The sequence below is a fragment of the Lemur catta genome, chromosome 12 (genome assembly GCF_020740605.2).
Source record: "Lemur catta isolate mLemCat1 chromosome 12, mLemCat1.pri, whole genome shotgun sequence".
Classification (NCBI taxonomy): domain Eukaryota; kingdom Metazoa; phylum Chordata; class Mammalia; order Primates; family Lemuridae; genus Lemur; species Lemur catta.
The window spans coordinates 91,244,563-91,270,230 of record NC_059139.1 but is presented as its reverse complement, the minus strand read 5'-3'; the positions used below and the strand labels follow the sequence as shown (position 1 = coordinate 91,270,230).

General features: G+C 37.5%; 1 protein-coding gene across 1 annotated transcript in view; it reads left to right on the top strand.

Annotated features, from left to right (window-relative positions):
- FBN2 (fibrillin 2) overlaps positions 1-25,668 on the top strand; it is a 257,674-nt gene that overhangs the window by 104,378 nt on the left and 127,628 nt on the right. Inside the window, exon 8 of the mRNA XM_045565793.1 lies at positions 14,300-14,425. Within this exon, the coding sequence (XP_045421749.1) occupies positions 14,300-14,425 (126 nt within the window). The remainder of the gene's footprint in view (positions 1-14,299; positions 14,426-25,668) is intronic.

Genomic DNA, 25,668 nt, shown 5'->3' with positions numbered 1-25,668 from the left:
ACATGATAGACCCCTCTGTACAGCCCCGGGTGTTTTCCATCATCTTAAAAACATCCTTCCCTTTCCATCTTGCCCCTTTGGGAGTGCCCTCTTTCTCTTCTTCCTTCTTCACATCAAACTTTGGAATTGTCTCTAGTCATTCTCTGCTTGCCTTCTTATGACTTAATCCAGACTCCATTGTAATCTAGGCAATGACCTCACCAGTTAAGTGAAACTAATTTAATCAAACTCACTACATGGACTTTTCTCATTTCTTATCTGACATCCTGTAGAAACAATCATCTGTATGCAGATGGCTCCCAAAATGGAGCACAGATCTCTCTCCTGAGTTTCCGACTTTGCTGTGCAGTTGCCCACCAGGCAGGTGTGCTTTAAACATGCCACAGTGATTTCACGCTCAGCGTGCACAGACCAAGCCTTCAGCTCCACCGCGTCCACCACTCGCCATGCGTGCACCTTACCTTCATTTCTTACCTTCCCCACACCAGCCACTGGCACAATTCATTTTCTTGCCCACGTTATAAACTTGGGTCCAACTCAACCATTTTGTCACCAAGACATTTGGATGGATTCTATTTCCTAAAGATATTTTGAATTCATCCACTTCTCTGCCTTTATCGCTGTCGTCTTTCCTGTGAATTACTGAGACAGCTTTCTTTGAGGTCTCCCTACCTCCTGAATGTTCCGCTGCAATCCTTTCTCCACATTGCAGCCACAGCGATCTTTCTAGATCACAGGTTTGGTCATGTCACTTTCCTGTTTGTATCCCCTGTCCTCCAGATAAAGTTCTGGAATGACTGTTCTCTCCTTACCTCTCTGGCCTCATTTCTTTCCACACACACATTGATTCAGACACATTAACATTTACTTAGCTCTTTGAATAAATTATGTTCCCTCTTGCCTTGTCTTTGTGTATGCCCTTCCCTGTACCTGGAAAACAGCGTTCCGTTTCATTTTCATAGCCTGTTTGTAGGCTTGTTCACTGTATTGATTTAACTGTCACTTTCTCGTGGAAGTCTTTCCTGTTTCTCCTCTGTGTTCCATTTCTACCTGCGCTGTTCCTGCTGTAGCTTCTCACAGCATATCGGCACCAGCTGTAATCCGGGCCGCTTGGCCACACTGCCAGCTTCTGGAAAAGGAGTCCACATGGTTTCAGGTCAGCTCACTGCTTCGCAATCCTATTTCTGGTCTAAGGAAATATTTACCTTGTATTTTGAAACCAGCTGGGTCTTTTTGTTTGTTTGTTTTTCTCTTTTTCCATGTCATCTGTCAGTGTGTTTGGAACAAAAGGGGAGAACCAAAGTATCTTGACTGGAAGTCAAAATCTGCATGTTTAAGCTGTTGGATGGTGATTCTTACACACACTGAAGTTTCGTGACATCTGTACTCTATCAGGAAGACTAAAGATATCTGGGATGAACTTATTCAACCTCAGATTCTATTACTACATCGTCATTTTCCATTTTCTTTTCCTTTGATGAAGTGTCTCCCCACTTTTCCAGAGCTAAATGTTCCAGCTCTGCACTTACCTTTTGCATCACCTTTCTGTATCCATTTAACTCTTGCCGTTAATTAGTTCATTTTCTAGTTTGTGTCTCTTCTCGTTCCTGACTCCTCCTCTTCATCGACTGTCAAGGCCACCCTCACATACACTAACACAAAACCTCTCCATCTCTTTAGTCCCCTCTCACTATACAATTTCTTGCTGACTTTTCACTGCAAAGTTCCTTAAAAGCTAAGTCTGTACCAGTTATTTCAAGTTTCTCACACCTACTTATTTCTTATCATTTTGTGAAATTGCCTTTGTTTTCTAGAATCCCTCATAGCATTTTCTCTTCTTGATTACCCTGTTTCTTCTTAAATGTTCTTCTTTGATGTACTATAATATTAATATTATAGTTTCCTATTGCAACTGTAGCATGTTATCACAAACAGTGGCTGAAAACAACACAGAATTATTGTCTTCCAGTTCTAGAGATGAGAAGTCAGAAATGGGTGTCACTGGGCTGAAATCAAGGTGTCAGCAGGATTGCCTTCCTCCTGAAGTGTCTACGGGAGAATCTGTTTTCTTGCCTTGTCCAGCTTCTAGAGGCAGCCCTAATTTCTTTGGCTTATGGGCCCTTCCATCTTTAAAACTGGCAGTGTAGCACCTTTAAATCTCTCCCTGAATGTGACACTTCTGTCTGCCTCTTCCACTTATAAGGACCCCTGTGATTATCTTGGGCATAGGACCAGATAATCCAGGATGATATCTCCATCTCAAGATCGGCTGATTAGGACCCATAATTACCTTTTGTCATACAAGCTAATGTATTCACAAGTTCTAGAGATGACAGGATTGAGTGGCCATTATCGTGTCTACCTCTCTCGACTTCCTTACAACTTAATAGCTTTTCAGTAATCCCGGTGGCTCTTTTTTCCTTTTCTTGACCTTCATTTGCTTTTCTTCTTTCAAATGAATATATTCCCTTAGTAACTATCTTTAACACTTTCTCCTCTGTGATCTCTTCTCTTCGCTCACTGACTGACTTTATCCATACTGATGGTTTCAACTGTCTGTATACATAGAGGCCAATCACCTTCCAAAGATCCACCCTGGACATTCAGCTTGTTTTAGTATTATTAACTCACAATCTTAATGATGAAGCCATCATTTCCCCAAAAATGTATTTTCCTTGCTTTATTAATTTTATTAGTATTAGCTCAATAATGAACCTTATTGACCTTTTCCCGTCTTCTTGCTTTTGCTTTCAGGATATTCTTACATTTCTTTTTTTTTTTCCTAGTCCCATACTTATTAATTGGAGCTTAGACCATATCATCACCTCTACTGTCTCTGACCCTTTTCCTACCTCAACCCTATTATTCTTTATCAACATTCGCAAATATCTTTGCCAAAAGTAAAATTCCCATAATTCTCTTTGTCTGCTTAATGACTCCGTTGCTCCTTGTTGCCTACAAAGCCAGAGCAGATTCCTGATGGCATTCTGAGCCCTTTGCTTAACATTCTAGTTGTATTGTCGTCCAAATAAACACCCTCAGCTCATAAGAGACTGCTCATTCCTCATCCATGCTTTCAGTTGGCCTCCTGCATGCTAAAGTTCTGCCCAGTTCTTTGGGTCCTTTATTAATTACTTTGTCCTCCAAGAATCTTTGCTGATTCGCATAATTAAATTGAGATTCCGTATTGTTACAGCATGTTGTTGATCTTCTCTGGTGGAGTAAATCATATTGTGTCTTATTTTCTATTTATCTATTAAATAGATTATAAATTCCTGGATGTTAGAGATCATGTATAACTGGTACTTGGTATGTGACAAATCAAAGGCCTTTTTAATCGATAATTACTTCATGAGTTCACGAATGAATAGTATATGCCCAATCAGTTTAAAGAAGAGAAATTGAGAATTTTAAAGAATAAATAGCATTTTCATTAACTATCATTCCTTTTTATTTCAAACAAAATATTTATTTAAGAAATTATACCCTTTTTTGGCCACTTAGTTATCATCAGTAGGTTAAATATTCAATGTTTGTATAAATTTTGGTCTGATTCAGCTTTTTTCTATAAAAATACCTTTGATCAAGGCATACAATAGAGCTAAAGCCCATATTTACCAATTGTAGGTGAAGGTAGAGCAATGATAATGCAGAAATTTCATAACTATTCTTGCCAATTTTGATATATACTCTTACATGAGAAAAAAATTGAAAGAAGATTCTAGAAATTATATTTTCCCACCTCCCCACAAATAAATTGTATATGAGAGAAGAATAATAATGTCATGTTAACTGGTTGGTCTATAAAAGTTAATACGTAAGTTCTCTTAGTTATAATTATAGTGTAATAAGTAAGAAACCGTCCAGTGATTAATGGTTCATATTAAATTACAAAACTTGAATTTAGTTAAAAAATACATGTAGTGGAAGGGCAAGCCTTCCAGAATGGTGATGTAAGTACTGTGACAGACTTTCTCCCCAGCAAAACAAGAATTTAACTGGTAAATATATTTTTAAAAAATACCAATAATTTAAAGTCTCTGAAAAGTCAGGAAAAAAATCTAGCCCCACTTAAAAAGGATTGTAGATCATTGTCAATTATCAAATTTAGCCCCACACTAAAGGGATTATACCTTATCATCAATTTAGATTTATCTCAGGAATGCAAGACTGGTTCAGCATCTGGACATCAATCAATGTAGTATATCACATAAGTAGAATAAAGAAAAAAAGCTGTGATCATCTCAATAGATGTAAAAAGAAAAGCATTTGAAAAAACTCAACACCGTTTCTTTATAAAAGTGATCAAGAAAACCACAAATAAAAAGGAACTTCCTCATCTTGGTAAAGGGCATCTATGAAAACCTACAGCTAACATCATAATTAATGGCAAAAGAATTAAGCCTTTCCCTGAGATCAGGAACAAGACAGATAGCCACTCTCACTATATCTATTCAACATTGTACGGGAGGTTCTATCCAGGGCAATTAAGTAAGAAACAAAGGAAAAGTTATCTAGACTGGAAAGGAAAAAGTAAAACTATTACTATTTGCAGATGACATATGTTTAGGGAATAAGTTATCAACTGAAGTGAATGAGATAGCCACTAAAGTGGACATAGGGTACTCTAAAAATTATTAGAACCAAGAATTGAGTTCAGCAACACAGTTGTACAAGATCAATACACAAAAATGAATTTTATTTCTATACACTGGCAGTGAACATTGTGAAAATGAATTTAAGAAAATAATTCCATGTAAAATAGGATTAAAAAGAATAAGATGCTTAGGAGTAAATTTAGCAAAAGAAGTAAAAGATTTTTACACTGAAAACTATAAAACCTTGATAAAAGAAATTAAAGAAGATCTAAATAAATGGGAAGATATCCCATATTTCCAGATTGGAAGACTTGATATTGTTAAGGTGGCAGTACTCCCCAAATTGATCTACATATGCAACATGATCTCTGTCAAGATCCAGTTTTCTTTTTCTCAGAAATCGAAAAGCTAATCTTAACATTCATATGATGCAGAATACACGATCTTCTCATCAGCATAGGGAATAACATAAAGTGCATGTTAGACCACAAAACAAGTCTCAACAAAATTTAAAAAATAAAAATTATACCAAGTGTCTTCTCATAACACAGTGGAATAAAACTAGAAATCAATAAGAAAAGGGACTTTGGAAACTATAAAAATACATGGAAATTAAGCAACATGCTCTTGAATGACCATGCGTTAATGAAGAAATGAAGAAGAAAATCAAAAAATGTCTTGAAGCAAATGAAAATAAAAACACAACATATTAAAACTTATTGAATATAGCAAAAGCAGTACTAAGAGAGAAAATAAATACCTACATCAAAAAAGTAGAAAGATTTCAAATGAACAATCTAACAATGTACTTCAAGGAACTAGAAAAGCAAGAACAAAGCAAAGCCAAAACTCATAGAAAGAAAGAAATAACAAAGATCAGAGCAGAACTAAACAAAATAGATGACTAAAAAATAATACAAAGGATCAATGAGATGAAGAGTTCATTTTTTTGAAAAAATAAACAAAATCAATGAACCACTAGCTAGGCTAACCAAGAAAAAGAGAGAGAAGACCCAAATAAACAAAATCAGAAGCAAAAAAAAAGACATAACAACTGATATCACAAAAATGCAAAATATCATTAGAGACTGTTATGAACAACTATACTCTAATAAACTGGAAAACTTAGAGGAAGTAAATAAATTCCTGGACACATACAACCTACCAGGATTGAATCAGGAAGAAAGAGAAAATTTGAACAGACCAATAATGAGTAGCAAGATTGAATGAGTAATATAAATTCTCCCACAAAGAAAAGCCCAGGACTGAATGACTTTATTGCTGAACTGTATCAAACTTATAAAGAAGAACTAACTCAATTCTCCTCAAACCATTTCAAAAAGTTGAAAAGGAGGGGGTTCTCCCTAACTAATTCTATGAAGCCAGCATTACCCTGATACCAAAACCAGAAAAGGACACAGCAAAGAAAGAAAACTACAGACCAGCATCCCTGATGAACATAGATGCAAAATCCTCAACAGGATACTAGCAAATGCAATCCAACAACACATCAAAAAGATATTAATAATACACTATGATCAAGTAGGATTTATCCCAGAGATGCAAAGATCATTCAGCATACGCAAATCAATAAACATGATAGATCACATCAACAGAATGAAGGACAAAAATCCTATGATCATCTCAATAGATACAGAAAAAGTATTTGATAAAATCTAACATCGCTTCATGATAAAAACTCTTTAACAAACTAGGCATAGAAGAAACATACCTCAACATAATAAAGGTTATATATGACAAACCCACAACTAACATCATACTGAATGGGAACAAGCTAAAAGCCTTTCCTGTAAGAACTGGAACAAGACAAGGATGCCCAATTTCAGCACTTACATTCAACATAGTACTGGAAGTCCTAGCCCAACCAATCAGGCAAGTGTAAGAAATAAAATGCATCCAAATTGGAAAATAGGAAGTCAAATTGTCCCTCTTTGCAGATGACATGATCTCATATTTAGCAAAACCTAAAGACTGAACCAAAAAACTCTTAGATCTGATAAATAAATTAAAGTTGCAGGGTACAAAAACAACATACAAAAATCAGTAGCATTTCTATACACCAATAATGCAGTAGCTGAAAAAGAAATCACAAAGGCAATCTCATTTGTACTAACTACAAAAAAATACCTAGGAATGAATTTAACTAAGGAGGTGAAAGACCTCTATAAGGAAAACTACAAAACAATGATGAAAGAAATTGAAGGAAAAATGGAAAGACACCTTGTGCTCATGAATCAGAAGAATTAATATTGTTAAAATGACCATACTTCCCAAGGCATTCTACAGATTCAGTGCAATCCCTGTCAAAATACCAATGTCATTGTTCACAGAAATAGAAAAAACAATCCTAAAATTAGTATGGAACCAAAAAAGAGCTGGAATAGCCAAAGCAATCCTGAGCAAAAAGAACAAAGCTGGAGGCATCACACTGCCTAACTTCAAAATACATTACAAGTCTGTAGTAACCAAAATAGCATGGAAATTGGTATAAAAACAGACACACAGGGAACAGAATTGAGAACCCATAAATAAATCCACATATTTACAACTGATTTTGGCAAAAGTGCCAAGAAGATATATTGGGGAATGGTCATCCTCTTCAATAAATGGTGCTGGGAAAACTGGATATCCATATACACAAAAATAAAACTAGACCCTATCTCTCACCATCGTAAAAAAATCGATTCAAATGGATTAAAGACTTAAATGTAAGACCCCAAACCATAAAATTACTGGATTGAAGGACACTGGTCTAGGCAAAGATTTTATGGCTAATAACTCAGTAGCACAGATACCAAAAACAAAAATAGACAAACGGAACTATGTTAAACTAAAAAGCTTCTGCACAGCAATGAAACAGTCATTGGAGTGAAGAGACAACTTGCTGAATGGGAGAAAATATTTTCAAACTATTCATCCAACAAGGGACTAATATCCAAGGAATTCAAACAACTCAACAGCAAAAAAACTAATTATCCCATTAAGAAGTGGGCAAAGTACATCAATTGACATTTCTCAAAAGAAGACTTACAAATGGTCAACAGGTGAAAAAAATGCCCAAGATCAGTAATCATCAGGGATATGCAAATCAAAATAACAATGAAGTATCATCTCACCCCGGTTAGAATGGCTGTTACTAAAAAGACAAAAAATAACAGATGGTGGTGAGGATGTGGAGAAAAGGGACTCTGCACTGACAATACACCATTAGTGGGAATGTAAATTAGTCCCGCCATTATGGAAAACAGTATGGAGATTTTTTCCAAAAACTAAAAATAGAACTACCATATGATCCAGCAATACCACTACTGGATATTTATCCAAAGGAAAGAAAATCAGTATATCAAATGCACCCTTAGTTTATTGCAGCTCTACTCACAAGAGCAAAGTTAGAGAATCAACCTAAGTGCCCATCAATGGATGAATGGATAAAGAAAATGTGATGTATATACATAATGGAATACTACTTAGCCACAAAAAAGAATAAGATACCATCATTTGCAACATCACAGAGGGAACTGGAGGTCATTGTCTTAGTAGAAATAAGTTAGGCGAGAAAGACAAATACCGAATGTTCTCACTCATGTGGGAGCTACAAAAGTGGATCTCATGGAGGTAAAGAGTAGAATGACAGTTATCAGAGGCTGGGAAGGGTTAGAGAAGAGAGAAGAAGAGAGATTAGTTAATGGGTACAAACATAAAGTTAGGTAGAAGGGGTAAGTTTCAGTGTTCTATAGCACAGTAGGATGTGTTAACTATAGTTAACAACAATGTGTTCTATATTTCAAAATAGCTAAAAGAGAGGACTTGAAATGTTCTCAATACATAGAAATGAAAAATTTGCTAGGTGATGGATATCCTGAATACCCTGACCTGATCATTATAGATTCTATGCCTATAACAAAATGCCACATGTATCCCATAAAAATGTGAAAATATTATATATCAACATTTTTAAAAGTAGATTCATATGAAAATTCATATGCAAATCATATATCAAATATGGTACCTATATAAAGAATTCTTAACAACTCATTAATAAAAAGCAAATAACTACATTAAAAACTGAGCAAAGGAATTGAATAGGTATTTCTTCAGAGAAGATATACAAAAAGCGAACAAGCACCTGAAAGTATGCTTAGCATCATTAATCATTAGGGAAATGCGAACCAAACTACAATGTGATACCACTTCACACCCACAGCAAACAAAGACAGACAGTATTATAATTAGTGTTGATGAAGATGTGGAGAAATTGGAACCCTCATGCATTGCTAGGTGGAATGTGAATTATTACAGCTGCTTTGGAAAACAGTTTGTCAGTTCCTCAACAAGTTACACATAGAATTACCATATGGCTCACCAATACCATTTTTAGGTATGTACCCGAGAGAGGAAAGTATATATGTATACAAAACTAGTACATGAATGTTCATGGTGACATTATTTTAATAGCCAAAAAAATAGAAATAACCTAAATATTCATCAACTGATGAATGGATAAATAATATCTGGTATATTCATACAGCAGAATATTATTTAGCAATTAAAAGGAATGAAGTACTGATACGTGCCACAACATGGGTGAACCTCAAAAACACTATGCTAAGGGAAAAAAGCCAAACACAACAACCACATATTTTATGATTCTATTTATATTAAATGTCCAGAATAGGCAAATGTATAGAAATAGAAACTAGGTTAGCAGTTGCCTGCGGCTTGGAGTGGGACGGGAGGAGTGATCGCTAATGGGGTGAAATGTTTTTGGGGGGGGATGAGAATGTTTTAAAATTAGGTTGTAGTGATGGTTGCACAATCCTGTGAATAAAGTAAAAACAATTAGGCCGGGTGCGGTGGCTCACGCCTGTAATCCTAGCACTCTAGGAGGCCGAGGCGGGTGGATTGCTCAAGGTCAGGAGTTCGAGACCAGCCTGAGCAAGAGCGAGACCTCGTCTCTACTAAAAATAGAAAGAAATTATCTGGACAACTAAAAATATATATAGAAAAAATTAGCCGGGCATGGTGGCACATGCCTGTAGTCCCAGCTACTCAGGAGGCTGAGGCAGGTAGGATCACTTAAGCCCAGGAGTCTGAGGTTGCTGTGAGCTAGGCTGACACCACGGCACTCACTCTAGCCTGGGCAACAAAGCGAGACTCTGTCTCAAAAAAAATAAATAAATAAAATAAAAAATAAAGTAAAAACAATTAAATTTTATACGTTAAGTTGGTGAATTGTATAGTATATGAATCATCTCTCAATAAAGTGTTTATAAATATACAATGAAATTCTGAGTGTAGTTGATAAACACTGTACTTTCAAAATCTGAAAAGTGGAAAGCAAACATCAATTTTCTAGACAATTTATTTTGTTATACTGATATTGCCTGTTGTCCTTAGAAAAGCTGGAAATAGGCACCAATTTTTTGCATTTAATACTTCAATCACTACTTTTCCCAATTTCAAACAGTGTACTTTTGACATTGGGAAACGTTATACTTTTTTCTATAACAAAAAACATATAGAGTAAGCTAAATATGTATAGTTCTTTGGCATGGATGGAAAGAAAATATTCTAAGAACAATTTTTTAAAACAAAATTTCTTGTTTTATTTGTACCATGTTCTCTGTAACATAATTGTTACAAGGACTGCTTTTAGAACGGACAGTATCTCTAGGGCATCAGTCTTAGAATTCAGTGATATCAGAGATCACACTAGCACAACTTACCAAATTTTTCATCATATTCTGCTTAGCATAATATTTACAGTAAGTGTTGTAAACGCTCGTTGACAAATAATGAGGTTATGTGGTTTGGCAGGCAGAAATCTGTCAGATGGTTTTGTTTAGATACAGTTTTCTCTTTTAAAAAAACCTGTGTTCAGAGTCTACAAATTACCAAGCACTTTGCAGTTGTTCTCTTCCTTTACCCTTCCAAGGTACACTTGACAACCCCCTACTGCCCGCTGTCTTGCGGCGTTCTTCCTTGGCCTCCATTTATCATACTCTTCCTCTTGCCTACCTGATTTTCCTTCCCGGCTTCTATTCTGACTTTTCCTCCTCTGACTTTCTCTAAGATGTTTTTCATGGTTCCCTCCTTAACTTCCTCTCTTTTCATTTAAGTGTGTTTGAAAACCTAATCTATTGCTATCACTTCAAATGCAATCCATATATTTGATGATAAACCACAAACGTACATCTGCAGAACTTAGCTCTTTCCTGAGTTTTATACACAGTTTTTTAGCTGTGCAGATTAGAATTTTTACTGGTTTCTCTTAAACATTGGAGGTTCAAAATGTCCAAAATTTAACCTCAAAATGTGTTCTTCCAGCTGTGCCCCATTCTCTGTTAATAGCAATTGTGTCGTTGCTCTTGTCAATCAAGATGGAAGTCTGAGATACCTTTCTGGCAGCAAAGTTCTTCCTGTTGATTTCTTTTATTCATCTCTTGAATATGTTTCCTTCTTCATCATAATGCCTTAGTTCAGGCTCTCAACATTTATCACTGGACTATTATATTATATATCCACATTAAACACAAGGTTTGCCCTTCTAAAATGTTGATTTGTTTATGTAATACTCTTGTTTAATTTAAATTCCGTCATGGACACCATCCATCACTTTCAGAATAAAAGCCAAAGTCCCTGGGTTGCCTCTCCACGATTTGGCATATGCCTGACTAGCTAAGCTTATTGTCCATCAGTTTCTCAGCCGGTCTGGAACAGTTTCCATTCTTCAGCTGTGCTGTATTTTCAGACTCACTAGCCTGTGGTGCCGGTTGCTGTCATTCATTAGTCTAAAGCTGGCTGCATTCCGCTTGCCACAGAAATTGATTCAGGACTCCAGACTTGTGCCAGTCTGCACATTCTCCTGGCCAGAGAAATCATTCAAAAATTGGCATGTGACCCAGTTCAAGACATTAGGACAAAAGGGAAGATTTGCTGGGGACTTCTGGGGAAGAGTTTTCTTCCTCTTAGGAGAGCCCATTGGAAGAGATTCCCTCCCTTCCACAAAGTGTCCCAGTCAAAGGTCTAGCAAAAACCTGCTACAGCTGTTTTGCCCCTATCAGGGAAGGCAGCCCCAAGGTGTAAGTCAAAATACAGAGGAGGGCGTAACTGAGCATATCTCAGAGAAACTCAGCAAGAGACATTGGCTGGAACCACTACTGGACTTCCAGGTATGAGACAATTTCAAAAAATATTCCTGAGGAGTTGGGTGTCAGCATATTAGGTGTGCAGAACATGTATGAGACCAATTCCCATTGTTAAGACTTTGCTTTTTGCCATGAGTAGACTTGTCACCATCAGACACTTTTGTTTCTACTGAGGTCATGTATACTTTATATTTGTGAAGATACTACTTCCAAATTCATACATTCTTCTGAACATAAATGTCAATGCTAAATTGAAATTGTTGTATAAATATTGGGCATGGCTACTTTAAAATGTAGGGGTTTGGGTCAGTTTTTTTTTTTTTTTGTATAAAAGCATCTAATTTTTTAATACACTTAAAATTTGGGGGGCATCTAGCCCAAAAATAAATGAAAAGCTTTTCTTTTTTTTTAAGATTTTCTATTTTTTATACGGAATCCTTAAATAACTTCCTGAGAGCCTTTTACGTATAATTATTTTGAAGCTAACCTTTTAAGGTTTCTGTTTAATTCTAAGGAGAATTATGAAACACAGAGTTTTGGTACAATAAAATATTTAACACAAGAACCACAAATTTAGTGTCACTCCATGTGTTCTATGTCCCAGATTTTTTTTCCTCAAAAAAGAAAAATGTCAAACATCTTTTAGTTTTCTCCTCTTTTTGTTGTCAGAAAGGGTATTTAGGACGAGAGCACAAAGCAGCGCTTTATTAGGAAAGGAAATGCCTGGAAATAAAAGTTAATGCCTACATGAGCCTCCTGATGTATAACAATTTGCATAAATCCTGAGCTCCATGATCACCATCACCTGGATGGTTGGTATAACGTTAGATATTAAGTCAGAAGGCAAGTTTTGGTTCTTCACTGTGGTACTGCCTGCTCTACTTTGTACTCGTCTTCTTCCCCCGCCTTTATCCAGAGGTGACTGATCAATTTGTTTGGTAATTAAAGTAAAGCTGTTCTAGTTTCATGTCTCTTCTGAATCCACGTTCAGTTGCATTAAGATGCACTGCACTATGATAGCAACACAGGATGCAAAAGGTCCTAATTTTGCACACATGGTTTCATTTTGTTGGATTAAGTCTGATGGTAGCTCTTTCACCACATTATATATTTGCTCCTCATGTAGTCAATTCATGTTAGAATTCTGATCTCTCTTGGGAAATTGGTAGATTTTGATTTGTACCTCTGTGCCTTCAGCGGCTAACTGTTAAGCCTCAAATGAAGATATTATTTCAGAGAATGTCTGAATCTGGTAACATTTTTATAAAAACATGCCAAGAAGACACACAAGCATATAGTTATTTTATGGTATAGCTTGTAGACAAGAGTAACTTGTCAGGATAAATGGAGAAAAAAATAATGAGTAGACCAATGGGCGAATGCAAGAAAGGCATCGCCAGCCATTTGTTTTAATTGTGATGTTTAAAAAATTTCTGTATTTACAATAAGAATATAACTATTTTTCCCATATTTTTATTGGTACATTTTAAAAGTATATGCAACTAAAAAGAAAATAAACTAAAATGAAACTAAAAGCTCCAGTTTATTTTGACTTTTCAGTAATTATGTTTATGGTTTTTATAATTGTTCCCTCTATTCATTGGCCTTTGCTACCTCTGTCCCTTAAAAAAGACAGCCAACACCCAGGCACCCTTGGCTGGATTTTTCTCATAATGGCTCATTTCCTTTTAAGTGTATTAACAGTTAGCTCCCAGTGCACCTAATGGCAGCTTTGTCTGACGTGCCACCTCCCCTTGCTTGCTGGACTAGAAGAGAAGTGCATTGCAGCTTATATATAATGGCCAGGTTTCCTGCTTCAGGAGAAATTTAAAAGAAAGCAGACCTTTCATTAATGTGAAAGGAAAATAGACTACTCCCAGCATTGAGTATGCTGAATGGGTAAGTGCAGGGAGGTACAATAGGAAAGCTGGACACTTCCCAAAGCCTCCGGAGTTTACCCTTTCCATGTTTCTGTACTATTTTAGATTGAAGTTATTCCCAGAATGTCAGATATACCCATATTCAAATGTAAGTACAAAAACATATCCTGAAGCCAAACAGAAAAAAAAAAATTGTTTGCCTTTCTCCATTGATTCAAATAATAGTGTGAAAATTAGCTATAAATTTTCAAATACAGTTATTCCATATTTTAAAATGTAATCCATGTATGTGGGTTTTTTTAAAAGGCTCTAGTAGGATAATTCCCTAGTTGATGTAAAATGGAAACTAAAACATTGACATCTTTACTTATTTCCAATTTAAATTGCATTTGGAAAAAAAAGAAAAAGGGTATAGAGTTCTGCTTTAGTTGGCCTTGTTTTACTGCCATGGGAGTTTGCTTTCATCTCAGTTCCCATAGATATGTGTGAGAAATTCTTTGCGGCCTGAAACAAGAGTATCTTCAGGGTTATATGATCTGACCTAATCAACCATGAGTGCTCTCATACTCTAAAAAAAAAAAAAAAAAATCCCTTTTAAAAGCTATTTAATGAAGGCTTTTCTCAATCATCTTCTCCTTCTTCCCTTGATTAGACATTGATGAGTGCAGCGTCATTCCTGGGATATGTGAAACTGGCGAATGTTCCAACACCGTGGGAAGCTATTTTTGCGTTTGCCCACGTGGATACGTAACCTCAACAGATGGCTCCCGGTGCATCGGTAAGCCTCACGTTTTGAAGGCACAATAAACTGCTTCTTTTTAAGGACAGAATAGCCAAACGGGTATGAAGATGGCAACGATTAGAAAGCCATTGGGGAAATGGCTGAAAGAGGTGTTTAAAGTAAATGGTACCACTACTGAGGGATTGATAGACCAGGTACTCTTTGCAAAGATTTCAGTTTCAGAAACCATCTGGGTTTCTTTTATGTTGTCAAAGTCATTTTGGGAATAAAGAAAGACTTCCTCAAGACATTGCTCTTTCCCAGCATTAGAGACACAAAGGCATGAGAAAGATTTTTTTAAAATATGCTTTATAAGACAGAATGCAGTAATTTAAGGTTCTTTTGTTGCTATGAATCATGAAGGTAGTCAACATCTTATTTATTTAGAACTTGTTTATTCTAATGACAATAGTGACTGTAAAAAAGAAATTGACACCTTTAAGTTTGCGTTTAAGCATACTCAAATTAAAGCCCACTCTATTTGTATGCTCTCCTTTGTGTAGAAAGGTGAAAAGTGCTTTCTCAGTCATAGTGTAGGTCGTCCATTACTGGGCAAGGTGTAGACTTGTGTTCTATTGTGAGCACAGAGATTATGTAATATCCTTTGAAGCTTTATCACAACACAGTGAACTACATTTACACCTCTCTTCTTGAGCATTAAGCCTCGTCAATTCCAATTTTAATCTGACTATAACTAGAAAGCAAGGGAGAAAGATGAACAATTGTCTTTACAGGCAGTAAAGATTCATATAGTGCTAGTGCAGGAATTGTGGAAATTAATCAGGTGCCCACAGAATGGAGTTGCTTGCTCACCAGATGGTGGCAGTCTGGGCAGTGACAATCTCCCACCCCAACCAGGCAGTTAGCGTGTCAGCAGCTAACTTTCAGGGCCTCTGTAGATCCTAATGATGCCCTAATAATCCTAATGATGTCCATGAGAATTGGGCAGATGAGATAGAAATACAGAGAGTCAAGGATGCAAGCTGGATGTCCTAGGCCACCGATGGAAGGACTGTGGCCGGAATTCATTTGATGAAATGTACTGATATGCCCTGCACTGTGCTAGCCATGGCCATTGACCAGTGACTTGAGAGATGGAGATCCTAGCTTCAGAATGCCGTATTGTTGTCATAAATAATCCTAGAAGAGCATTTAGAAGGAGCAGTGGTAGTGGTAGTGGCAGTGAAAACAGCAGCTATGATTCGTGGTGTCACACACACTATGCACAAGGCACTGGGCATCTCCATCACCTCGTGGTCCCGTGTCTGTGTGTCCTCGGGCAAGCCACTGACCTCTCCACACTTCGGTTTCTTCCAGTGGGTGTTCAATAAAATGTTCCTTGTTACTATTATTATAATAGGAGAAGGAGGATATGCCTGCACTGGACCCATATATTATGTTAGGTGATCCTTTTACTAGCCCTGTGTGGCAGATATAATTCTTCCAGATTTACAGATGAAGGAACTGACGTTTAGAGAGGTTAAGTGACTTGGGCGATGTTGCACAACCAATAAATGGAGCCAGCATTCAAATCCTGATCTCTCGGAATCCAGCACATGTGCTGTGACATGCTTGCTTATGGTACAGAACCCAAAAAGGGCCTTGCCTCAGTCCAGTTACTTACTGCACAGATAGCCAATTATTCAGACAATGAGGATTGCCAAGGAAGAAAGGAAATTTTAATACGGAAGACATCAGTCAAGAAAATGAGCGAATCAGCCCCAAATCCATCTCTCCAACTAAGTGAGAGTATGGACTGTTTGGAGGGGCTTTTTAAAGAGGGGCCATGTGCATTGGGGAAGGTTGTATTGAAATTAACATGGGCTGTGTGCATTGGGGCAGGCTAGTGAGGGAAGGTTGAATCTTCTTGCCAGGAAGTCTGCCAGTGGGCCTTCAAAATCTCAACTCTTGTCTTGCAGAAATTCCATCATTTCTGGGAAACAACTCAAAAAGGTCAAGTAGTCAGTTAAACTTTAAAGGGTTCTGGTCATGAGGCCCTACTTGCCTGAGTATCTAAAACATGAAAGGGAGAAGATTATAAAAAATCGTATAGGGGCTGTTGAAATGTCTTCACGCAGCTGGTTACACTGACCCACTTTCAGGTCGTGGGGGGCCTGTGGCCAGACATGGAGATCTCCAGCGCGAGTGGCTTCTGCACGGCCATGCTGACACTCTGCTCTAAGGGGCAGGTGTCCACTAGGAGCCTCCTTTTCACGTCTTTAAGTGAGAATTGTTTGTGGTTTTTTTTTCGTGGTATACGTTTCCGTTTATTTGTGTCTTCAGTTTATTTCACCAATACTTTATAGTTTTCAGTGTACAGATTTTTTAAATAATTTTTATTTGAAAATATTAGGGGATACAAATGTTGTTCTTCCATGGATGAACTGTATAATGCTTAAGTTAGGGCTTTTAGTGTGCCTGTCACCAGAACAGTGTACATTGTGTCTATAGGTAAGTTTTGATCCCTCATCCCCCTCCCATGCTCCCCCCTTCCTGGTTTCCAATGTCCTTTACACCAGCGGTCCCAGACCTTTTTGCCACCAGGGACCAGTTTCGTGGAAGACAGTTTTTCCATGGTTGGGGGTTGAGGGGCAGAGGAGGGCCACATGGGCAAGGCGGAGGCTGAGCTCAGGCAGTGATGTGTAGCCTGGTTCCTAACAGGCCAAAGACCAATACCAGGCTGTGGCCAGGGGGTTGGGGACTGCAGTTTACACAACTTTATGACCATGTGTACATAACATTTAGCTCCCACTTATTAGTGAGAACATGTGGTATTTCTTTTTTTTTTTTTTCATTTCTGAGATACTTCACTTAGAATGATGATCTCCAGTTTCATCCAAGTTGCTGCAAATGACATTATTTCATTCCTTTTTATGGATAAGTAATACTCTATGGTATATATAGTATATATATACTTTATCCACTCATGAATTGATGGGCACTTAGGTTGATTCCATATCTTTGCAATTGTGAATTGTGCTGTGTTAAACATTCAGGTGCAGGTGTCTTTTGTATATAATGACTTCTTTTCCTCTGGATAGACAGTAATGGGATTGCTGGGTTAATTGGTACATCTACTTTTAGTTCTTTGATGAATCTCCATACTGTTTTCCAAACAGGTTGTACTAATTTACAGTCCCATCAACAGTGTATAAGCTTTCCTTTTTCACAGCATCCATGCAAACACCTATTGTTATTTTGATTTTTTAATAATGGTCATTCTGATAGGGGTAAGGTGGTATCTCACTGTGGTTTTAGTTTGTATTTCCCTGATGATTAGTGATGTTGAGCATTTTTTTATGTGTGTATTAGGCATTTGTCTGTCTTCTTTCAAAAAAACTCTGTTCGTGTCTTTTGCCCACTTTTTAATGGGGTTATTTGATTTTTTTCTTGCTGCTTTGTTTGAGTTCTTTATAGATTCTGGATATTAGCCCTTTGTCATATGTATAGTTTGTGAATATTTTCTCTCATTTTGTAGGTTCTCTGTTTACTCTGTTGATTCTTTGGAACCAAAAAAGGGCCCAAATAACCAAAGCAATCTTAAGCAAAATGTACAAAGCTAGAGGCATCACATTACCTGACTTCCAATTATATTACAAGGCTATAGTAACTAAAACAGCATGGTACTGGTATAAAGGTAAAGACATAGACCAATGGAACAGAATACAGAACCCATAAAAAAAAAACACAGCTATAACCAACTGATTTTTGACAAAGCAGACAAACACATACACTGGAGAAAGGATGCCCTAATCAATCAATGGTGCTGTGAAAATTGGATGGCTACATGCAGAAGAATGAAACAGGATCCCTATCTCTCACCATATACAAAACTGAATGCAAGATGGATTAAAGACCTAAATGTAAGACTTGAAACCATAAAAATTCTGGAAGAAACTATAGGAAAAACTCTTTTAGACATTGGCATAGGCAAAGAATTTATGACTAAGTGCCCAGAGGCAAATACAGCAACAATAAAAATAAATAAATGGGACTTAATTAGATATTTTACCTTCTTTTTTGTGACTTTACCATTGTATTTTTTTTTACTTTTATACTTTTTAAAAAATTTTTCAGAATATTACAGGGGTACAAATGTTTTGGTTACATGATTTGCTTTTGTGCAGTTTGAGTCAAAGTTATATGTGTTCCCATCACCAAAATACTGTGCATTGTACCCATTAGGTGTGAATTTATCTGTCTCCTTCTCCCCCCCACACCTGCTTTGTTTCCGTTGAGTTTTACTACTATATGTGTACATGGGTGTTGATCAATTAGTTCCAATTTAATAGTGAGTACATGTGGTATTTGTTTTTCCATTCTTATAATACTTTGCTTAGAAGAATGCTCTCCAGTTCAATCCAGATTATCACAAAAGGTATTAGTTCACCTTTTTTATGGCTGAGTAGTACTTCATAGTATACATATACCACATTTTATTGATCCACTCATGTATTGATGGGAACCTGGTTTTTTTCCACATCTTTGTGATTGTGAATTGTGCTGCTATAAATAATCGAGTGCAAGTGTCTTTTTTATATAATGTCTTTTTTCCTTTGAGTAAATACCCAGTAGTGGGATTGCTGGATCAGGTGGTAGGTCCACTTTTAGTTCTTTGAGGTACCTCCATACTACTGTCCATAGAGGTTGAACTGGTTTTCAGTCTCACCAGCAGTGTATAAGTGTTCCCTTCTCTCCACATCCATGTCAGCATCTATTGTTTTGGGACTTTTTGATAGAAGTCATTCTGACTGGGGTAAGGTGATTTCTCATGGTGGTTTTGATTTGCATTTTCCTGATGATTAGAGACTTTGAGCATTTTTGTATGTTTATTGGCCATTAGTCTATCTTCTTTTGAAAAGTTTCTGTTCATGTCTTTTGCCCACTTTTTTATGGTGGTGTTTGATTTTTTTCTTCTTGTTTTGCTTGAGTTCTTTGTAGATTATGGTTATCAGCCCTTTATCAGATCTACTGTATGCAAATATTTCCTCCCATTCTGTAGGTTGTCTATTCAGTCTATTGATTGTTTCCTTGGCTGTACAGAAGCCTAGTAATTTAATCAAGTCTCATTTGTTAATTTTTGTTATTTCTGTGACTGACTTTGGAGTCTTCTTTATGAATTCTTTGCCTAGGCCAATATCTAGAAGAGTTTTCCCAACATTTTCTTCTTGAATTCTTACAGTTTCATGTCTTAGGTTTGAGTCTATTAGCCACTGAATTAATTTTTGTGAGTGGTGAGAGGTGCGGATCCTGTTTCAGTCTTATACATGTGGCTATCCAAATTTCCTAGCACCGTTTATTGAATATGGATTCTTTTCCTCAGTGTATGTTTTTGTCTGTTTTGTCAAAGATCAGATGGCAGTATGAGAATGGTTTTATATCTGGGTTCTTTGTTTAGATCCATAGGTGTATGTCTCTGTTTTTGTGCCAGTATCATGCTATATGTTACTATAGCCTTGTAGTATAACTTGAAGTCTGGTAAAATGATGCCTCCCAATTTGTTCTCATGGATTAAGGTTGCTTTGGCTATTCAGGGTCTTTTCTGGTTCCATATGGAAGCACAGAACCATTTTTCCTTGATCTTCGAAAAATGACATTGATATTTTAATAGAAATTGCCTTTAATCTCTAAATCACTTTCAGTAATATAGACATTTCAACAACATTGATTCTGCTGATCTGTGAGCATAAGTTTTTCCATCTGTTTTCATCCTCTGCAGTTTCCTTCCTCAGTGTTGCTTAGTTCTTCCTGTAGAAGTCTTTCACCTCCTTAGTTAAATATATCCCTAGATATTTTATTTTCTTTGTTGCTATTGTGAAAGGTATTGAGTCTTTGATTTAGTTCTCAGTTTGTTGCTGGTGTATAGGAATGCAACTGATTTGTGTACATTGATTTTGTAACCTGAGACTTTGATGAATTTGTTTACAATTCCAGGAGTTTCTTGGCAGAATTCTTGGGGTTGAGCCATTGTGGTATCTGGGCTCTGACCTTTATCTTTTAGGTGATTTTACACTGGTGGGTGTCTACTGTGTTGATCCATGTATAATGCAGTTCTGAGTACTTCTTGCAGGGCTGGTCTGGTCTTGACAAATTCCTTCAGTGTTTGCTTGTCTGAGAAGGTCTTTATTTCTCCCTCATGTAAGAAACTTAGTTTTGCAGGATACAAAATTCAAAGCTGACCATTATTCTGTTTGATAACACTAAGAATGGGCCCCCCCCTCCCTTCTGGTTTGTTAGGTCTCTGTTGAGAAGTCTGCAGTTAGTCAGATAGGTTTTACTTTGTATGTTGCCTTATTTTTTTCACCTTGATGCTGGTAGGAGTGCCTCTTTCATGTTTACTTTGGCAAGTCTAATGACTGTCATGGTGATTGCCTCTTTGTGATGAATCTCCCAGGGGTCCGTTGAGCTTCTTATACCTGGATATCTAGATTTCTAGGAAGGCCAGGGAAATTTACCTCATTTATTCTTTCAAATATATCCTTGTGTATTTTCACAACAAACCTTTGCTTATGTTTGGCCTCTTTACATAATCCCACATTTTTTGTAGGCCCTGTTCATTCCTCTTATTTTTCTGTTCTTTCTCTTGGACTGACTTATTTAGCTTAAAGGCTAGTTATCTTCAAGCTCTGAGAGTGTTTCTTCTGCCTTATTGAGCCTATTCTTAAGGTTTTCCACTGTATTTTGTAATTCCTTGAATGAATTTTTCATTTCCTGAAGTTTTGTTTGTTTTTTCTTTAATAATTTGATTTCTTTAACAAATTTTTCATTCACTTCCTGCATTGTTTTTGTAACTTCTTTGATCGTCTATTTTCTCTTGTATTTCATTGAGCTTCCTTGCAATTCATATTCGAAATTCTTTATCTGTCATTTTAATCTTTTCATTGAAGTTGATATCCATTGGTAAGGAGTTACTGTTTTCTTTTGTGGGTGTCTTTTGCTTTGATTTTTCGTAGTTCTGGAGTTCTTTCACTGGTTCCTTCTCGCCAGGCCTCTCAATTGAGAGCTAAGGGTGCTGTGGCTGGCGGATGGACTGTCTCCGAGGATCAGTCCCTGACGGTGCCAAGGAGAGGAGTGCCCGTCCTGAGTTTCCTTTGGGGTGCTTCAGCAGGTCTGATGAACCTGTCGGGTTGTGCTGCTGCAGCAGCTCGGCTCTCAGTGGCGGGCTAGGCCAGGCCAGGCATACGCTCCCACTGCAGAGAAACAGGCTTCTCAGAGGCAAGCACTCTCGTAGTTGCTGGGGGGTAGGGGGAGCAAGGGGTTGTGGTCTTCCTGCACTGCTGTCATGACCTGGGCACTGCCCTCCTGTCCAAGCCGCCAGTGGGCAATCCTACAAAACACCACTGCGGCAGCTCCCCTCCCAGAGGCAGGCTGGGCCGGGAACGTGCCCCCACCACTGAGAAGCAGGCTTCTCAACACAGAGCACTCTCGCAGTTGCTATGGGGTGGGGGGGCCGTGGCCACAAGCCAGCTTGAGCCAAAATTACTTTCTTTGATGCCAGGAATGCAGGAAGTGCAGAGGAGGAGGTGTCTAGGTGTGAGAATGCTAGCTCTCTGGTTTCTCCTGGCACTCTCTGGGGGGGGGGGCGGTTTGTGTCCCGCTGCTTGCCAGAGTCACCCACGTGGGGGAGGGGAGCCCTCTTACCCTTTCACTGGGCTCCAGGCCTCTCTGGATTTGGCCTGCACTGCTGTCCTCTCTTCTCTCTTCTTCCTCTTTCTCAGCTTTACAGCCCTTCTCAGTGGGGTCCCTGGACACCTCTGCTGTCTCTCCCTGTGATCCACACCCGAGCCACAGTTGTTCTCTGTTCTTTTCAGTCCAACATTGTACCCTTCTGCTTGGACGGTCTTCTATTTTTTGACCTTCTTAATTAAATTTATTTCCTAAGAATGCAGAGAAATCATGTGACAAAATTCAGCATATTTTTGTGATAAAAATTCAACAAATTAGATACAGAAGGAATTTAACTCTATATAATAAAAGCCATATATGACAAGATTCCAGCTAACCTCATAGTCAGCAGTGAAAAATTGAAAGCTTTTCCAGGTTCAGGAACATGAGGGATGCCCGCTCTTACTACTCTTGTTCAACATAGTCCTGGAAATCCTACCCGGAGCAATTAGGCAAGAAATAGGAATAAAAGACATCTAAATCAGAAAGTAAGAATTTAAACTGTCTCTCTTTACAGGTGGCAAGGCAACATATGTATAAAATTGTAAAGACTAAACACACACACACACACACATACACACACACACAGAAATTTAAACTTATAAACAGCCACAGCAAAGTTTTAGAATACAAAATCAACCTGCAAAAATTAGTAGCATTCCTATACACTAAAAACCAAGTCTCCAAAAAAGAAATTTAAAAATCCCATTTACAATGACATCAAAAATTGTTTGTGTTTTGTAGATGAATTCAGCAGATAGAAATCTTCCATTAGGTAAAATGATTTTTGGTGAAATACCAAGTCTGTAAAACTGAGCAAGTTAACTATTTTGAGGGTCACTGTTGCCAGTTAGATCACTGCACAGTAGATTGATTCATTTAATGCCACACTGCCATGCCTTTGCCCATGATACCCCTCTGCCTGAATCATCTTGAATTTCCCATTCTATGCTCATTAAAACCCAACTCATCCTTTATGTCCCAAGTTTTGTATCACTTTTCTTTGTAGCCATTCCACCTAAACTATATTTTCTTCTTGGGCAAAATTAATCAGCCCATGCCATAGCATGTTTTCATTTCCTTCATTTTAGGTTTGACCACACTGTCACAGGTACTTGTGCTTTACTCACTTCACGGGCCAGACTGTGAGCTCCATTGGGTCCTGCCTCATGTAGCCTCATGGACTCTGGGCCTTATGTAGTACATATCTTGCATGAAAGTTTGTGCTCAGTAAATCTTTTCTGAATGAATAGAAAAACGAGCAGAGGGATGAATAAGATAATCTTGAATGTAGAAACTTCATGTTGGTTATAGCCACTTTACATCGTTTGGCATCTTGTTGGACATGGCGTTGTGCTAGCACCGATATGATCCTGGAGCAAGCTTGAGCTCCAGAAAGCTGAGTCCTGTGCTAGCCAGGAGTCCCCTTCATTTCAGTATCAGCATCCTGACCTCTAGGAACAGAGAAAGTCTCAAAGGAGGGAAGAATGACTCCAAAATTACAAAACCAATGTTAAAATTAAGTAAGCAGCTTAAAAATTTTTTGAATAACCATGTTACATTTGGAATAAGTGTTTTCCATATATGAGAAAAAATAAACTTAACATTTTAATGTGTAGGAGATATTTGATTTTTAAAAATGTGAGTCTATATTTTCTTAGATTGAATTTACTTATGATTGAATTATATATGTCATAGGTATTTCTGTGCTATTTACTTTGTAACCACATATATGCTAACAATAATGAGTTGAATGAACTCAAAGCTTTCTTTTATAATATAAAACTGCATGTAGCTTTGAGGGTGGCATATGCTGAATATTGCCCTAATTCCTTATTCTAGTTATCCTGAGTCTATACTACATTATAAAGTATCAATAAACTTGATCCATTTTCTTTTATTGTAGGAAAATAGTTTCATATGGCAGGAGAGTTTAACAGGGCATTTTAATTATTAATATAAAATAGGATAGTTTTTCCATTTTATTGTATGCCAAATACAAAAATCAAACTTCTGATTTAATTTTACTTAGTGCATTTAATCAAGTTTTTAAATATCCAGGAAAGAACTTTCTTTTTTAACACAGAGTACTAACATATGCCAATTCTAAAAAAGAGTTAAAGCATACTTAATAATCTTTTTCTTAAAAGCCATTTTCAATAGCACTGCTTAATGAGCCTTATGTCATTTTGGAAGTCACTGTTATAGTAATATCCATGGCATTAATAATCCCTAATTTCCACAGTGTAAGATAGGCACAGTCGAATGGAGCCAGCAATAAGTAAACGACACATTGACCAGCGGCAGTGAGCGAATCCTCCATGCAGGACGAGGTGCTGCTGCTGTTGTGCACACAGAGTGAGCCACAGCCCTGCCCAGGGGAAGCTGGAAATGCCAGTCCATAGCTGGTTACATTCAGAAAGTGAGATTAAGCGGTTAGAAATACTTAATAACAATTATGATGGTGCCACAACATCCAAATGCATTTTCTTGAGCTTTCCAAATGTTTCAGTGCACAATATTGCCATGGAGTATTCTTGGGGAAAAAAATAACTGAAAACATAATGTGAAAAAAGCATTATAGTAATAATAACAGAGAAAGTTTAAGTCAGTGATTAATTGCTAAATAATTTTTTAGGTAATAGATGCCATCAGTCAGAAAGAAAAACCTGATTATTATAGTTAAAATCATTTAGGAGATGAGCACTGGTGTAGACCTCAAAAAAGGGGTAGGACTCCGTAGATGGGAGGCATAGTGGTGTGCCGGACGGGGAGCGCGCTGTGGACAAGATTGCAGACGCCAGAAACGCCTGCGTGGGCTCAGGAGGTGGTGGGAAGAGCTTGGCTGAGAAAAAGGGCTGAGTCAGAGAATAGTTGAAAATAAAATTAGGAGGACGAGTTGAGATTAAAAATCTGTTGCTGAGGTTACTAACTGCCATGCTAAGGAGTTTCAGGTTGGTCTGTAGGACATTGAGAGCCCATCCAGATTTTTGAGCAGGACAGAAACAAAAATCAGTGGGATTTAGAATACATGAGGAAGATCTTCATGACAATGACACAGTGATGGCCAGGATACGTTTTTTTAAAAAGAGCAAGGTGGAGAATTATTTATATATCATGCAGCACTCTATGTAATGCTTGGTGTGGATTACATATGCCTGTGTGCATTTGCAACAAAACACTTGAAGCAGAACCCAAAACTCCTAAACATATTTAACTAAAAACTAGAGGGGAAGCCAGGAATGAAACAGTATGCTGAATAGTGTTTTAGTTTTAACTTTGGAGTCATGTAAAGGCTACTGGTGGAACAGGGTGGAACAGGGATACCAGTTTTTACTAAGAAATATTCTACTAGAAAGAGAAGGTTAAGACATGAGGAAGAATCACATCACTATTTTAAAGGCAGAAGTAAATCTGGGAGCTGCAGTCATCCAGTTTCTCTCACTGCTCCTAGTTGTAGTTACTCTTGAATAGTGTAAGCGTGAGAGTGTTTTAGGAATAGTAAGAATCCGCAGGGTTAATCAAGAGGAACCCAGGCTGGAACCAGACCATCAAAGCGGCAGGCGCAGGCATCC